The sequence below is a fragment of the Trematomus bernacchii genome, unplaced genomic scaffold (genome assembly GCF_902827165.1).
Source record: "Trematomus bernacchii unplaced genomic scaffold, fTreBer1.1, whole genome shotgun sequence".
Taxonomy (NCBI): Eukaryota; Metazoa; Chordata; class Actinopteri; order Perciformes; family Nototheniidae; genus Trematomus; species Trematomus bernacchii.
Window position 1 is genome coordinate 5,493,083 of NW_022987705.1, and position 18,602 is coordinate 5,511,684.

General features: G+C 40.1%; 1 protein-coding gene across 1 annotated transcript; it reads right to left on the reverse strand.

Annotated features, from left to right (window-relative positions):
* Positions 1–776: 776 nt before the first annotated feature.
* On the reverse strand, positions 777–9,409 carry LOC117490166 (transmembrane protein 47-like). The gene is made up of 3 exons (XM_034139779.1): positions 9,109–9,409; positions 6,048–6,188; positions 777–1,756 (listed from the first exon to the last, which is right to left on the reverse strand). The coding sequence occupies exons 1-3, from the start codon at positions 9,302–9,304 to the stop codon at positions 1,575–1,577; spliced, it is 519 nt and encodes a 172-aa protein (XP_033995670.1). The 5' UTR covers positions 9,305–9,409; the 3' UTR covers positions 777–1,574.
* Positions 9,410–18,602: the final 9,193 nt, after the last annotated feature.

Sequence of the window (18,602 nt, forward strand, 5' to 3'; positions counted from 1 at the left end):
CCTACGCCTGCTTGTCATGTAACCACGTCACCTTTGACACTGTGAGTCACATCTGAAGGATTCCCTGGAGGTCACGGCTATTATAAGACACACACTGGCCCGGCACCTCACACTCTTATACACATCACATTGCACCATTCACAGAAGACAAGTGTCAGGTTTAGGTATCAGGCACTTTCCCCTTGTGGCTGCTCTTGTTTCGGGGGTAAATATTGTCCACAGCTGGTGAGTTCTCACACTGCTGCAGCTGGGTAAATTGTTTATTTGTAGACGTTCCCTTTCCCAGAGATTATTTAACCAGCTGCTGCAGTTTGAACACCGGGGTGTAAAGAAAGGGAAACTTCACACCAGGCTGCTCAGGTGTGACAGTGCCTTCTGTTTTACACAAAACAACCAGGGAGACTTTTTCACCAGCCTTGAATGGAAACATTACGTACTTTTCCCTACAGCTACCCTATGAAACAAAAAATGCCAGCAGTAATTTAATTGTAGCACATTTATCCATGAGAGCACATGGGCTGTCAATGTTTCCCAGACAATTTTATGAAATATATATAACTCCTGAGCAGTTGTAAAGATTAACTGCAAAACTGTGTCTCGAGGTTTGCAGTAAAATGTTTAGCGTTGCTCATTACGCTACATATTTTTGACATAGCTCTTTAAATATCCATGGGGTGGCTTCCTCCGAGGAATGTGAGTGCTGGATAATGAAAGTGTTTTGCATTTTTTCTCTCACTGCTATTTGGTCCCGAAAAAAGGCAGCACCCCTGATGCTCCCCCTGTGAAACTCTGTCAGAGGTCAGTTTGTAAACGGGGGGTGTCAGAGTGACAGACAAGCTGCTGAATGCCACGTAGTAGCACTGAAAACAAACATACATTCACACTCCCAATACTCTCAAAACTACAATTGTTTATTCTGGATTCTTCTTTATGTAGAAATACTTTGTACACATTTACATTTTTTCCTTTGAGACAAACTAGTTTGCAAACAAACATGTTTCGAGGCACTTTAAATGACCTTTCTAACATCAGAAGGCTTAGCATTACTACATATGTTTCAGCTAGGAAACACAGCGGGGGAATTTCATCACGTTTTTTATCATTATAAAGTGGATGCCATAAATACATTAAGAAAAAGCTTGTCCTTGTGAAATGCCACAAAAAGAATAAAAAAGGAAATGTGGAGATGAGGTTAAATGTTCAGTCACTGCACATTCAGGTGAGTGTCTACTATCCCGCTTCTCTAACAAAAGAGATCGAGGTCAACATGCGGTGGAAACGTCCAGCATCTGTGGCCGTTTGTCCAGAAAGTTCTCCGTGCTTCAGCTCTGCCATCGTCCCTGATACCGGCAGGGCTGAGGGACCCTCTGGCTGCGTGGGAGGAGGGGTGCTGGGGCTCCTATTCATACAGCCATGGCCTAAATTAGGCCTTTACAACCTGTCTAAAAATAACAGAGAGAGAGGGGGGGGGACCGGGTCTGTGCACATGAGCTCTGTGCAGAGTGAAGAAAAAGTAGCACACCTCCTGTCAGGGAATTCTGTGCGTGTGTATTTCCAGCAGTTTGAGGAAGGTCTCAGTACAGGCCATCCTCGTACACGTCCGTCCGAAGGCAGAAGAGGATCCCACCGCCCAACATGAAGATGGTGGCCCCCCAGCCGAGGCCGTAGCCCCAGTTGAACTCGTGATAGGTCTGAAGAACCGTGCCGTCGATGAACTTGATCGGGTAGAGCACCAGAGCGCAGGCCTGCAGGACCACTGGAGCCAAAGAGAGTCAAATGTTAGATTTCACTGAAAAACAGACACTTTCCCTACACTAATAAAATAAAATACTAATACAGTATTTGTATAAGGCCACCATGCTATAATATACATCCACGTCAAATAAGGCATTTCATATCACATACTGCAGGATCTACTTTTAGATTTTAGACACAGTTATTGCAATTGTCTCCTTTTTGCACTTTTTAAATCATTTTATGATATTCTTTTACTCTTCATTCTGCTACTGTGTTTACTTGTGCTATTTTTTTTTTCTTTACATTGATATTAAACCCTTTATATGTCAATATGTCACAGTCTCATTTTCTTCTTTCCACCTTCCTCACTGCTTTTTACCAACTCCAGATAAATCCTTCAGATCTGACAGCTAACTCGCTGCTCTAAAGGCAGACATGTGACTGTGGCTGCTTTTTAAAAATAGACAGAAGAATAAAGGACTGATGTAAGGTGTTTAAAGTGTCTGCAAAGAGAACAGAGAGTCACTTCAGTAACCAGACGATGGTTATTTGAAGTGATCATCTTTCTCAAGTCGGTATATCTGCTGCTTAAGATCATTTCAACAAATGCACACTATCTTAAAGATTTTCCATGACAGCAATAAAAATCACACTAACATTTTAATGTTTTTGGACGTTAAAACAGGCCTATGTTATATGAGCCTTGTACTATTTACATTCAGTGCATCTCCTCAGTACCACACCTTCATTACTGTACACCTCTGAATACATTGCCTTGTGACAAACACAAATCTGAGCTATTCACTTACATAACAAACTGTAGATAAGAGTTGAAGAGGCATATTAATTGACTTATTAGTATTTTTCACGTGATGCCTCATCCAGTATGATGTATAAACAAGACATTAAGAAAAAAAAGTATTTACATGAAACTCCTCCTTGTGGGTTTCCTGTTTTTGTAAGTGGCCTGTCTTTTCTCCTGGGACAGTGACTGACTCACATTTTGGCACCCCAAAGAAAAGTCTGTGCTTTGGCTTTATGTTTTGAAACATGGAACAATTCTTTAACAATTATCCTTTTTTCTTTTGACCTTGACTTCATTGAAGGAAATTACTTTAATGCCTCACTCATTGTGAATAATTTTCCCCTTTAAAATCCTTCAGGACCATGAACCGTCATGCGTCATCGTTTGGGGACATGCATGTGTCCGATCAAAGCCATACTGTGGCGTACACTCAGTTCCCTTCCACGCACGGTAGGTGACTCTTGAGGAAGGGACTTTGTGTGACTACGACTCCGCCTTTCCTTCCTAAAGGACTGAGCGGAGGGGCTTGCAGGAGGGAAGACGGCAGCTCAAGAATGCTGCGCTGTTGATGGAGCCCAGACTGAGCTCGCAGCCTGCTGAGGTCATATTTCTGGACAGAAAATAAATACCACACGGCCACAGGCCTGCCAATGGGCATTTACCAGAGTCCAACCCCTCTGCTGCTGCTGCTCTGCTGAGCGCCTGTATGGAGACCTTATTCTCGCAAGGCTCTTAAAGCAATTACACACAGGAAAGGATAACACTGCCTTCCCACGATTTTCAGTAAATGGCTAACAGTTGTCGCAGCCATTTAGTTCCCTGCACACACTGGTCCTTTGTGGCTGATGCTTCCAGGGGCAGAACAAGACAGAAATCCCTTATTCTCCCCTTTAAAGTGAGATGAGACATGTTTCTGCACTGTTTAAAAACATTACATATTATTATCTATTTGCTAATTCCAGCCTAATCCAAGTGAAATGGGCCACCATAATACTACATCAAATGTAAAATATAATATATTGTGCATCTTTTGCAGCTTTTTAAAGTAATATATACTAGTTGTTTTCCCATATTAGGAATCACAGAGAAAGAAACCTTTGGATCTTATGTAGGTTATACAGTAACCATGTCTTTCCACATAGCCTACCATGGGTTTGAAAATGATGGGCACACATAGGGCTGAGGAGCATACTATTACTTATCAGACAAATGGCCAATTTGTTTGGGAAATACACTTTTTCTGAGAGTTAGACGAGGAGATTGATACCACTCACAGGTCTTTCTGTTCATTATGAAGCTACAGGCAGCAGCAGGTGAGCTTCGCTTAGCTTAGCACATAGACTAGAACCAGGGGGAAACACTTCGCCCGGCTCCATCTTAACGTAAAATACCTCCTACTTTACAATCGGCTCTAAAGTTCACAAATAAAAAATTATAAATACAAAAAAAAACTAGCTCTTTCCATGTGCTACTAGTCCTTACGCTAGGCTACAACAACCAACTGCTAGCATTAGCATTTACCGACAGATAGGAGAATAGTGTCAATCTTCTCTTCTACAGAAACTCTCAACAAGAAAATAAATGGATTTCTTAACTCCACAGGCACGAACGATGTTAAACTTCAGAAGGGGGAGCGTTATTTGTGGTGCATGACAGGATGCCTGTTTCTTATATAACTGTGCATGAGATAAGTAGCGCCGGTAAGTGGTTAGAATTTCATCACTGTCGTTAAAATAAAGCAAGCAGGAGCTATAACTAAGTTATTGCAGCGCTGCATAGTACAGGGAACAATGTGTCTTGACTGCTTTGGTTTTAATTATATGTTTCATAAATAGATCCTCCCTCACCAGTGTCAAAAAGTGGCTTTACCCAGAGCACAAAGCCTGCAGGAGAGGTGCAGTCTAAATACTGATTGAGGCGGCGCTGGGTGAGGAGTCTGTGGCAGCTTTTCCCCCTTCAGTGACTTCACTTTGTTGGTAAGTCCACACATTTTGTGGCTGCTTTTTCTTGGCTCGTGATACTGCAGCTCCCCAGACTCACACACCACAGAAAGAATGAGCTCAACCAACGAGCCTCATTCAGCTGCTTCTTTCCTTCTGAACCCCTCTATTTAATGTTAGCACTGGAAGAAAAAAACCTGTCTATGTTGAAATAGTTGTGGTCGCGGTCAACGTAGATGTGCTGTCTTTCAGTTTCTAAATGTGCATTAGTATTGGATAAACATTCATTCGGGGCAGAAAAGTGCAAATGATTTAAAGGGGAAATATTAAACTAATTTTCAGGTTCATATTTGTATTTTGTGCCTCCACAGTGACATGTTTACATGCTTTAATGTTCAAAAAGGCTGCAGCCCCTTATTTTCACCCTCTGTCTGATACCAGAGCCCAGTCTGCTCTGATTGGTTAGCTGGCCGGCTCAGTTGTGATGGGTCAACCTCTTATGGCGCATTTCCACTACACGGTCGGCCTCGGCCACACTCGGTACGGCTCGGTACGGCTCGGTACGGCTTGGCCGCGTTGGGCCTTAACAGGGCCGACTCACTTCATGCTGCGCTTCCATTACAGTTTAGGAACTGGGGTAGTTACTATAGTAACGCAGTGTAGGCGGAGCCGTGACGTCATCTTCAATGAGCACTCCAGAAACACAACACAGCCGTTAGCTGTTAGCACTCAGAGCTCACAGCTCCTTATATATGTTCAGAAACTCGACAAAAGTTAAACAAGTACAAACCACAGACTGCCTGTGTCATGGTGAATACAGTCGCTGCTTTATTTATGTCTGTATAGGCCGTTGTTGTGAGTGTGGACGGTCAGAGCATATACTGCGTTAGCTTAGCCAATCTCCATCTAGAAAAACACGCATTTTAAAAGGTTTTTCGCCTGCCGTCTGTCTGCAGACTTGACAAAGCATTAATTCATGGTTTTTACTAACCGGTATCAGTATGTTGTTACTTCGGCATCATTTTGAAACGTGTATTACAATTAAATCACGGTCAAATATGTCCATCTTGTTGTAGTTCTAGCCCTCTTGCCAGCGCTCCTCTCTCTAGTTTAGCATACTCAGCCCGACTCAGCCCTGTTTGTTGGCCCCGATAGAACCACCATTTTGTCGGGCCAGAAAAGAGGTGAAAAAGTGGCCCCGGGCCGGGCCGGGCCGTAACTAGGCCTAGTGGAAGCGCAACCAAAAACGGGTACGGCACGACACGGCACGCTTAAAGCGAGCTCCGCGCTGTAGTGGAACTGCGGCATTAGAGATGTCCTGCCCCTTCACGTACAATGTATTAGAGTGCAAGCCAATAGAAAAGAGTGTTACATAATGATGTCACTATGTAACGGAAGTTACAAGTCCAATGGATGCATTTCAGGAAGGGAGAGAAACTCCATTTGGGATTTCTAGCCTTTCCACACCATTTAAATGCATAAAACCTATAAACCCCCCAAAAGCCTATATGGGCCCCTTTAAGAACTTATAGTTGGAAAGTAATGATAAGGAGAAGAAGACATACCTGCAGTGAAGAGGAGAACAGCCACGGTGCGATAGTGCCGCCTCTGAGTCCCCCGGCAGAGGGAGATCAGGGCGATCAGGAAGGCCAGCAGAGTGGCCACGGCCCCGGTTACCAGCAGCACCAGGGTGGCAATCTGCCAGTCTGCAGGACGAGACAAACACAGGTTAGAGTTCAGCAACACAAACTCCACTCAGAGGAGAGCACTGTTGAATTGAAGCGCTAATCCCACAGAGAGGAGCGAAGGAGTGAAGAAGAACGGACTCAAGCCTGCGCGAGAGACAGGAACTGGATTAATAACTTGCTATACAAAATAACATGTTAATAAAAGCAATTGTAATCAGGGCATGTTTAGAGGATTTAAGTTTGTATTTCAAATTTGAATTCATATGAGTTTACCCTCATCAACAGCTTATGTTTGTCGATGAAGGTATTGAACCGCAGTTGTATACTTTGAGATATTGTCAATATTTTCATAAATCATAAACTGGATTTTGAAGTAAATCTGTGTTTCAGTGCATGTTGGCCTCTTATTTATTCTCTCACAGTTATTTGTAATGCATTGTCAAATGCTCAACTAACTCCATCAATGTTTTTTATAATACAACATAATATAAAAATGCAGTTAAATAGATGTTTTTTGGTCTATTTTGGTAAAATTCTGTGGTGCAAATGAAGCATTACTGTGGTGTCCATAACAGTTGAATACTGGGAAGTGTCCTTGGAGTTTCTGCCTGTGGCTGCCAGCCGTTTCCATGTTTTCCAGCCATGGCGCCCTTTTAACAGCACATTGATTCTGTTTATTCCAAACAAACTCCAGTTGCTCCTGGTGGAAAAGTTAAACTCATTGATTCCCTGGAAAGACCTACACAACTCCTGAACTGAGCCTCTTAATAAATAAATAAAGGAACCAGAAACTTGACGTTATTTTTAACATTCCTGTCTGCATTGTGTTTGTCTCTTTGATGTCCCACTTGTCAGAGTAAGGCTCAACCTCAAAGGATTCAAAAGGAGAATTTGCATTTGAACAATCTTCCCTGGAAGTGTGTCTCGCACAGCTCCTTCAGGAAGGTAAGAATGAACTTTTCCCCAATGACACCTCCATTCGATTCAGCCTTCAGGAAATATTATGTGGTTATAAATTAAATTAAAAAACACCCTCTCTTGAAAGAATATTAAACAGTGCACTCACATTAAAAGGGTATTTTTCATCCACAACGAGGCTGTAAGTCACAATACTGTCTTCATCTGCATTATTTGCATTGAACTGTGTCCGCCTTATTGCGTCACTCCAAAGATAGAGTGAAATTTAAGAGTCTTGGTATAGGTATGAGAATGTGTGCATAACAAATCTGCTCTGCCTCTTGGTGAACTGCCCCCTTTAACCTCAACACGCCTCTCCACTGTTGCTTTAATGAGCTCTGCAAACTGTCAAAGAAACAGACCCGCCTCCTATTCACCCAAACACATTCCTCAATATCAGAGGCGGTCAGTGACCCCAGAGAGGGCTGCGTTTCTCTCTTTGTAGCTGAGCATGTTTGAGTCTGGATGGAGGCAAAACTGCCCCAAAATTAACCAAGGCTTAAAAAAAAACGGCTACAATCGTTAACATGCTTTTGGCACCATAGATATAGTAATCTGTTTTGTATTTATACAGCTGGCTTTGAGTCTTTTTTAGTACTACTTAAACAGTTAGCTACTATATGTTTAATAGAGGGAAGCTGCACCTAATAACAAGCCTACCTACTGTACCAGCCACATTTAAGGATGTTCTCCTCTGGTGGGGAGAGGAAGGGGGATGGAGGCACAGAGGCTCTTGTCATGTGGGTTTTCTGTTTGACAAAAGGCAACCTGGTGGGTCCAGTGGTGAGATGGATGATGGGAAAGACGCTTAATGAGTCTCTATAAACCCATTCAAAGCCTTCTGGTGGTTGGAGTGGGTTAACTCTTTGTGCGGCAAAGGGATTATGTTTGTCTCATTTCTCATCCTTAACATGGATGTTGAATTGCAAAAAAAAAATCACTTTTAACAAATTAAATGTGACTAACCAGTCCTAATTGGTGTACCATTCAGAATATTACTGAAAACAGTGAGTAATCAAACAATCAGCATTGTTTTTAAACCTTACTCATGGATTAGTCCGACCTTGCCGAGCATCACAATGTGTTTTCAACACGTCACTGCTCTGGTATGTAGAGGAAATGTATCAGAAAGCCTGAATTCCTCAGCTGCTGCTGCTGCTGCACAGGGAGCAACAACTCTTCATGGGAGACTGTTTGCCAGACTGTTCGTACAATCCAACAAACATTCCTCTTTGTTTTTGTCAAACATAAGATGTGTAGCCTTAATAACAGACTCTGAAAAAAGGCCACTGAAAAAGATGCTGGTTTAAAACCACCAAGAGTTTCTACACAGGGCACAAATACCCAGAGGTGGAAGAGGTACTCATATTTTGTACTTAAGTAAAAAATAACTACCAGAGTGTAGGAATACTCTGTTACAGGTAAAAGTCTTGCAATTAAAATATTACTTAAGTAAAAGTATCAAAATAAAGCACCAAAAGTAAAAGTACACGTTATGCTGATTGGTCCATTTCAGAATAATATTATATGTTTTGATTATAATTATTTGTGCATGAATGTGTTATCACAGCTCATTTGAATGATTTTGTATACTGCAGGGTATTGTGAATTTTACTCCAGGTGTTACTCAAGTCCTATTTAAGTGTTGTTTACAGTATATGTCACATCCAATCAAAAGTAACTAAAGAGTAAAAGGCCATGATTTACCTCTGAATTATTGGAGGTAGAAATACAAAGTAGCAAAAAAAAGTATATGTATTGTGTTACTTTCTACCACTTCAAATACCAGTACATAAGACTCAGTAGATTAAACCATGGTCAAATTAAAGTTTCCCCCCCAAAAAGTAAAAACTACTACAACGTTGACATCTCAGCTTTTTTTTCACAATGTCTGGATATTCTCTCATCCACACAATAACAGCATCCTAACTCCAAGGACACAGAGTTGTAAACAATAGAAAAACAAAAGAGTGTTTCCTACCAGATGTGAGCGTGGAGAAGCAGCTCCACTGATCCTCGGACAGTGAGCAGGACTCCCACAGAGACAGGGAGAAATGGTCCGCGGTGACCCAGGCGGGGCTCAGCAGGGCCACCAGGTCCAGACAGAGGGCCAGGAAGAGGCACAGCAGCGCGATGAGCTTGAAGGGCCGGAACACAAACACCTCGTCCACAGACATCTTCTCTCTCTCTCAGAAACACTCCGGTCAGTCACAGTGGGAAAGAGCTTACTGCAGGTCCGTCTGCACCCACCATAGCCCTCTCTGCTTTGTGTTTGGGTGCCGTGTGTGCAGCTGGAGGAGTTTAACATGGGACTTCCGCTTGGATTGGGTTTTCAAAATAATTGAAGCAGCAGTTTAGGATTTCAGGCTTTCTGATACATTTCCTCCACATACCAGAGCAGTGACGTTGTAAAACACATTGTGATGCTCAGCAAGGTCTGACTAATCCATTATTCTGAATGGTACACCAATTAAAAAAGGACTGGTTAGTCACAGTTAAAAGATTTTATATTAAAGTGATTTGTTTTGCAATTCAACATCCATGTTAAGGATGAGAAATTAGAGAAAATGGAACAAACATAATCCCTTTGCCACACAAAGAGTTAACCCACTCCAACCATCTATTTTTATTGTTCATCATATTCAAAGTTAGGTTGTTTAATTAAATTTGAGCTTGTTTGTCATCCCAGCAGTATTTCTTCCTGGGATCAACACAGTCATACTAGCCAACACAATACACCAACAAAAAGCATTTGAATGTACTCATGTTTAAAATTATTGTAAAACAATACACAAAAAATAACAGCATCAAAATAATGTGAAAAAACAATTAGCCACTTAACATTATACAAATAAAGGATTCTTTACACACATTCTTAAATGTAAGTTATATTGCTTGATCATGACTTCATAAGAGGGGATATTATTGGCAGGTCTTGTACTTGAGTAAAAGTAGAAGTACATGTACCAGAGTGTAGGAATACTCTGTTACAGGTAACGGACCGTCTACACAGCAGCGTTAAAAAAATTCTAGGGAGTTCTGCATTCAAAATGTTACTCAAGTAAAAGTACAAAAGTATTAGCATAAAAACTTAACAATTAAAAGTGTGGTGGAGTAGAAGAACAAAGGAGCATTACATTAAATACTAAAGTAGAGTACTAAAGTACTTGTACTCTACTAAAGTAGAGTACAAGTACAAGTAGTACTAAAGTAGAGTACAAGTACAAGTAGTACATTCTAAAAGTTCTGCATTCAAAATGTTACTCAAGTAAAAGTACAAAAGTATTAGCATAAAAACTTAACAATTAAAAGTGTGGTGGAGTAGAAGAACAAAGGAGCATTACATTAAATACTAAAGTAGAGTACAAGTCTCTAAAATGGTACTTAAGTAGTGTACAGTACTTGAGTAAATCTACTTAGTTACTTTACACCACTGCTTAGAGGTCACACAAACATCTGGAGAAATGTAATACTATATAGACTTTAATTGTATATAGTTGAATTGTTATTTGATCAAACAGTAAAGTGCTCAACACATAATATAATTCCTACTCTGCTAATGCTTTTATTTTGAAAGGCAAAGGAGGAACCGAGACTTGTTTACTATCTTTGAAGACAGCAGGATGTTTTCAGAGGGTCGACAAGTTAATTGCATGTCAAAAGAAAGTGCTTTCAAGAGGTCTAAATGCAACAAAGTTGTCCTCACACACACATGTTCAAGAATTTCAGCTTATTTACATGCAGAGATAAACATTATTCAACATTTACACAGCAGCGAGAAAAACAAGAATATTAAAAATCCTATAATCAACCAAACAATTAAATATGTGTTCCCCTTATATCAGACTCACAGTGTGTATTTTCAGACAGAACGAATGATGTTACCAAACTATTATATCATACAATTGATAAGAAATCAGACTTATTTTGAGACAATATTGAAGTCTATGATTAGAAATGTGGTACAAATGACTCACAGGTGGTGCTACTGTATACTATTAATAATGCATCATATAAAATAGCTCTGTTTTTATAAAACCGTTTGATAAAAAAAAAAAAAAGTTCTACCGTATTGTCTCCAAAAATCTGAACCATCCCTTCAGTGTCATTAAAATCTGAGGGTATGAATGTTGTACTGTGAAAATGGTCCAGCAGATGGCAGCAGATTCAACATTTTGGAAACGAAATCCCACAGCATTTCTACTATTCTTTTTTTACCACAGCTTGTACCCTTATTTATTATAACAGATACCATGTTGAGAGCAGTGGCAGTAGGAGCAGCAGCATTTATATGCACATATTGACCACAAAAGACATACATAATCCAGTGCTGCGTGAAAACTGTAGTGACATAATAAGAATGGAGCTCAGCTGTCTATTAGATAGCTGGTCTTTTATTTTTTTAATCCTGTTTTGCTTGCTAACACAGCCAGTGTGTGGGCCGAGCTCGCTGATATTTTTACCACTTTTGGGAAATAACCCCTGTATCGTTGCTCAAACACATGGCGGGTATATTATCTTTTACCCTCCTAATAAATGAAATGACAATGAATACATTTTTCAGCATGGAGACCACAACACCTCTTATTTACCAAATCCAGCTACATTCACCAACATTAAAGGTGCATTTATTAACAGTAAACACCATATTTATGAAGATCTGTTTATGTGTTGAGTGATTTATTGACAAATTGTCATGCATCTGTCTCATGATGAGAGGCAACCACATTACTGTATGTGATCTATTTGTCTCCTTCCTCATTAATTATAGAAACTTGACTTGCAACTGGGGATAACTTGCAATATCCTCATTTATTAAGTTTAGGCATTATGTACGCACCAACAGGTTTCTATACTTAACTTGAGTGTGACCTTTTCTGTGAGACGTTTAAATACATGTTCTGTCAAACAGCTTTATCCAGTGTATTTTAACAAAGAAAAACACATACTACAATAAATGTACAGTTACAATATTGCTGATAAAACACAAAAACTCTATTTCTGTGCACAAGTAAACATGTTCTAGCTTTTGTATTTAGCAAACAGATGTGACCTGATTTAAATGAAACATAATGGGTTGAAAAGCTAGAAGTAAATATTCAGAGCACAGCTTTTGCTCTCCAAATAAAGTAGTCCAAAGTACAAACAACACTGATTTGAGCACTTTGAATTGCAAGTCTGCTGCCTTCTATCGCCAAGTTTGGTTTAATTCTACCCCTCTCATTTGGTTGCTAGATTAGAGGTTTTCAGTGTGTCTGACATAATGAGAGTTTCAGACTAATGCCACCCTTCTTCAGTCCTAATAGTGCTGCCAAGCTGCCAGCAGGGCATCTGAGTAGGGGGAATCTAGTATTAGGCGTATCCGTGGACAGAGCCTTGCTCATTTCCTTTAAAGTCCCCTCCTCCTCCCCGGCAGAACGGCAGAGCGCTCTGTCATCCTCCTCCAAAAGCCCCTCATTAGAAAATCTGCCGAGCAGACAAAGCTACTTGAGACGGACAATGGTGACTCCCCACATGGTGATTTTAAAGAGCATAAATGGAATCCAGGTCATGTTTTTTACCTCTTTTTTTTGGATCCCCTGTCCCTAATTCTGACTTATCCACTGTGCCACCCACCTACAAACCGTCTGTTAAGTCTCGTCCGCCATGTTTTAAATATCTAGGTGAAGTTATTGAGACTCCAACATGCCAATATAGGGACTCACAAGGATGGTGAACACATTTTCTGGATGATAAATAGCAAATAAAAGAACAAAAAACAATGAGGTGAAAAGTATAAAAGGGTGGAGCATTTAAAAAAGGACACATACCGTATGTGATGACACACATCTGTGATTCAGCATACTTTATGACGATGATGATGATGATGATGATGACAATGATGATGAAGGTTATAGTGTGTCTGAGAAGTGAAAAAGCTTCTTCACAAACTGCTCATCACATGACGTCATCCTTTGCTGCTCATCCTGGTCTTCCTGCAGTGCCGGCAGCTGATGAGGCCCAGAAAAAGCCTCCCGAGGTTTTCCAGCTATAAGTTGCCATGGTAACCAATGAGGCCTTGTTTAATGATGCTAACATTACTTCAGGCCGGTCCTACTTATCTCTATCTCTCTTTACCGTAACAAAAACATCACACCATCACCAGTCATGCTGTGAGTCAGACTGTGAAAGGATGTGTCTACATGTACTCGTTCATTCACTTCATAGTGCTGTGGTCAATTTCTAAAATACTTAATTAGACTATTTTCTATCATTTTTATACCTCACAGTTGTTGGGTAAAGTAATACTGTATGTAACGTTTCATACAGTACATTTTGTTGACTTGGGTTTGTTATCCAAAATGTTTCCAACCTAACCCAGACCTACAGAAATATGTAATTTTAATCAAGGTAACTTACTGTTGAATTTGTCGCTAGTGATGATGATGTTTCCCCTTTGCACATGGCCAACATTATGGTTATTTTCCAGAAGTTGTCCTTATTTGATATTCCAGTTTTAATCCACATTTGTACAATAACGTTTTTAAAATCTTGGTCATTTTAAACTGTATATTCAAACCTGTTGAAGGATTGTGTTTAAGGATTTAGGTTTTCAGAGAAACAAACAGAGCAAACATTAGCGGTGAGCTCAATCTCAATCTTTATTTATTTATATAGCACATTTAAAACAACCTCAGTTGACCAAAATGCTGTACAGGCAATACATACAATAATAAAATAACACAATGGGAGTAAAATAATAAAACAATAATGAAAAACATGATAAAAAGCACAATAACTAGAAACATATAAAAACACATGTGAAAATGTAATGTTCAACTAGTATTAAAAGCCAGTGCAAAGAGGTGAGTTTCTGGCTGAGATTTAAAAAGTAGCTGGTAGCAGTCTCAGCGAAACTCTGCAAAACTGATTCATTCAGTGTTTTTAAATCCCCAGGTATTTTTCCTTCGGGGAGGACGAGACTTCTGTGACTAAAAGCTCTTCAAGGATGAACAGCATAGTCGTCAATAAGGCTGGGAACGCTGAGGACATGTCCCCACCACATGTAAAATCTCGAGAACAGTTGGTCCGTTCACACTTGCATATGGGTGTATTTCTGGGGACCCCAGTGGTGCAATTTGGATGCAACACACATTTAATAATACTGAACTTTAAAAAGAAAATTGAAATATAGTATTTATAATAGTATACTACCCGTGGTGCAATATAGCATCAGGTTTTTTTAACTGGAAAATATGTACCCATCACTTTTTAAAACAGTAAAGGAATCCCTTCTAGAAATATCTGACTGCAATAAAGACAGGGGTTTGCTCAAAGTCACTTTGAAACCTGTTCACATCTTGTCTTGAGAGCTGCATTTTTCCCCCTTCAGTGAGTATTTCAAGTTACCCCAATATATAAGTGCTCCTCAGAGCAGCTGAGTTTAAAGTGCCTTGCTCAAGGTCATGTTGACAGTTCGTGTTGAGCGGGGCGACAACATGTCTCCTGCATTTCCCTGCTCTGATTTAGCAGCTTGCCAGGGGATTTAACCCAGTTTCCAGTCTATTCCCAACACTAATGCTGCTGCGGTGACTCTGCAAAATGCTGAGGTGGGATATAAGAAGCGATGGATTAATTTTGAGTGCTGAGATGAAGGCTTTCTCACTGCATCTTCATCACTGTCTCTTCACTTCATGATCTCAACGTACAGCTAACTGTAAGAGACAGCAATAAGGGTCATCAAAATGATTAAGCTGTTGAATTTGGCCCCTTACATTTTGGAGTCTTCATCAGTTGGTACACATTTCTTAAAGCGACTGGTGCAAATCGTCTCACTTGAATACCAATAAGGGTCTAATTTACAAAACAGATATTTGGACAAATCTGAGTGCCATTTGGCAGAAAAACTAACAGAACGTGTGAGATGAGTAATGAGGAATGGTTAAAAATAGAGCTAACGATAAGTCGATAGACAGACAAAAAAAGGACCAGCTGGATGACATTTCATTAAAGGAACTGTAGAAAATGTTGATTTTAGCCTATAGCGTTCAGTTTTTCACTGACAAACATGACATTTAAAACGAAGCATTTACATTTTTCATCTAATTTTGGCATATTATAGACCAAATGATTAGTTAGGAAAATAAATGACAATCTAATCGATAATGACAGTTATTGTTTGCTGCGGTGTAATGAAATACTACAAACCACGAAACATCATTAGGATGCTCAGGGAAAACATACTCAATATAAGTTAATATATAGATTTCCATAGGGTGGGTTTGCTTACTAATGCCTAAAATAGAATTGTCAGACATAAACAGGAACATTTGTACATCCATTACTATATTTGCTTAGTGATAATAATGTTTGAATGTGTGCATGTATCACAGGTCTATGGATATCTAAGATAATAATAATGATTAATTGAATAAATTAAAACTTTAATTGAAAAACTTTATAATAACAGGCCTCATTGGTGTTAAGTTCAACACTAAATTACACACTGAAAGATTTATTGATGACTCCAGTGTTTTTTCTTCCTCTCTGCAAAGCGCTGCTGCTCCACAGCCTCTCACTGTGTCCCTGGACGTCCACCTGTCTCTCAGTGGCTCGTCCACTCAGTGCCTGTCTGCCAGCTTGTGGACATCTGTTTACTTCCTCCTCCATCAGTCGCCATGGCTGCAACCGCCCCCACTATCGCCACCAGACCCCCCCATCTCTCCGTCCCCTCCCCTCCCCTCCCCTCGCCGGCCGGCCTTCCCCACCCTCTCTCATGTTTCCCCCAGACACCAGCTGTGAACCACTTATGCTTACTGCAGTCCACCTCGTTCAGCCTTGTCATATCGACGGCCACGCAGCACTCTTTCTGTCCCTCGCTGCTTGTAGTGACACACTTATTTCACTATGCAAACTGAAACTGGGTTTATGTTCATTCAATTTGATAAAAAAACAAATTAGCTATGGAAAACTGTGCAAATGGTTACATTGGAAGAGGGTTAGATGAATACATCCATTGTATCAAATAATAATGCTGACCTGACCATGACACAACAAATCTGTTGTAGCCACCGTAGAATTGGCATTAAAAGCTTTTACTAACAGGGAGAACAACTGTGACTTAGCTGCTTTACCAAACTGTCCTAACATTTGAGAAGCAGAAATTCAATTACTTCAAATCATCTGTTATTATGTTTTAATTTGATTTATGAAAAGCATGTTTGAGGTCCTTTTGATTGAAACATTTCAGCACTTCACATTTTCTCCTTAAGAGCGCCAGATGTAACATCATTTTTTATGCCTCATTCAAAGATGTCCAAAAGGTTTCAAAGAACGTGTGAATACTCGATGTGTGCTGTGCTTTGAAAACCTTGGTTATACTATATATACAGGAGGATGTATTGTGTTGTAAGAATGTTTCCATTTCTCAAGGCAAAGCCTCAATATGAAAAGAATGTAAATGTGAAAGAATTTCTCTCAAAGGGGTCCTATTGTGCTTCTTAGGGTTTTCCCTTTCCTGTAGTGTTACTGTATATAGGTTTTTGTGCATGTAAATGGTCTGCAAAGGTTCAAATCCCAAAGTTCCCTCCTGAGAGTTTCTCACATAGTGACATCATGTAACACTCCCACTTATATTGGCTAGCGCTCCAACACATTGTACGTGATAGGCTAAGGGGCGGTACACCTCTTATTGATCGACCAATCACAACAGAGCCAGCCAGCTAAACAATCAGAGCAGACTGGGCTCTGGTTTCAGACAGAGGGTGAAAAGAGGTGCTGCTGCACTGGCAGTATGAGAACAATAAAGAGCTTTTTGTATATTAAAGGTGGGGTAGGTAATTTTGGAGAAACCAGCTCGAGATCGCTAGAATTTGAAAATACACAGCCGGAAAAAATCTGCCACTTCCTTACAGAGCCCCTCCTCCAACACACACGAACGCGCACATGACCAATGAGGGCACGAGATAAGTTTGTGCACAGATGGAAGGCTGACAGGCAGGTAGGCCATCTAGTTATTTTAGCCGGTCCGGCTAAAATGATTGGTCGTGCTTTTTACAGTACTACGGCTTCCACAGATGACATTTTTTTATGGATTTTTTGTCAAAGCACTTAAGATATTCATTGCTATCGGGATGTTAAGAGCATTCCATGGAATATAACAAAAAGTGTATCTCGAGCCGGTTTCTCAAACTTACCTACCCCACCTTTAAAGCATGTAAACATGTCACATTAGAGGCACATAATACAAATATGACCCTTACAATTTGCATAATAGGGCCCCTTTAACACTGCCTTAGGGGTATCACGGTTACTCTTGTCGGTATTGGATATACTGTCCAAGTCAGACATTCATACAAATGTTATGATGATTTCACAGCACTACAGGCCAGATTTGGAAAGTCACAGAGTAAATGTTCCTTTTTGGCATGAAGCGCAGTGTGGCAGCACCTGACTGAGGGCCAAATATCCAAATCTGCTCCTCCTTTGCCCCCCACCTGATAAAATACCTCCTACATGGACACTTTCCTCTCTCAGACAGCAGGCAGAGCAGAGCAGCACTGGAGCAGCTCACAGAGGGAGGTGCGGAGCAGCCACTGATCAGAGTGAATTAGAGTTATGCGTGACATGCAAAGGAGAGGCTCCAGAATGTGACAACAGCTGAGTTTTAAAGTTAAGCTTTTCCGCCTGAGGGGAGAGGAATAGACGACAAAGAAAGAGCGGCCTGCTGCGAAAAGAGTCAACTTGGCCCTATAAAACCGAGACCAGTTTATCCACTACTGTTCTCAATTTAATGAACAGGGTTGTGACAGTATAAATCTCCATAGCTGTCCTCAATCACAGCACTTGTTAATATCACTTCCGACAGTTAATATTTGATGTGCCAGCATTTAAATGATTTACATTTCTTACATTTCTTTTCATCTTTTGTGTATTGTTGTAATGTGGCCCATCCAACAAGACAGACTGCAAGCATTAACTCTTGTCAATTTATGATTCAGAAATGTTTTAAATTAAATTCTGGAATCTGCAAGATGTCTTCATACATGTGTAAAACAGCTGATTTAAATCTGCCAAATCAAATGGGATCTAAAATGGTTACTGTCATTTTTATTATAGCTCTGAATTCACAAAATGTATTGTAATTTGATATCAAGCCAGGAAAACCAGTGCCTACTTAAACTATCCTTTTTTGGACTAATACTGAACACTTGCTTGTTGCCATCATCTGTATTTAAAAAAAAAATGCCATCTGTATATTGAAAGAGTTTTCCTATCCCTATATGTATATTACTAAACCTATCAGTGTGAAATGATGAATGGTTTTGCGGAAAAAATACACTTTCATCTTCAGTTTGCCATAAAGTCAGTCATGTTTATCACACCAAAAATGAATTTTAAAGAACCCTATACTTTCTATACAAACTGTGGCCCAGTTTCGAGACCCAGAAGTCATTACTGTTCACGGACTATTACAACAATGGAGCTCATTTGTTT

Coding starts and splice junctions, on each gene's coding strand:
- LOC117490166 (XM_034139779.1), bottom strand. CDS start 9,304: ATGTCTGTGGACGAGGTGTTTGTGTTCCGGCCCTTCAAGCTCATCGCG. Junction 6,189..9,108: donor CTTCTCCACGCTCACATCTG/GTAGGAAACACT, acceptor CTCGTCCTGCAG/ACTGGCAGATTGCCACCCTG. Junction 1,757..6,047: donor TGTTCTCCTCTTCACTGCAG/GTATGTCTTCTT, acceptor CTTTGGCTCCAG/TGGTCCTGCAGGCCTGCGCT.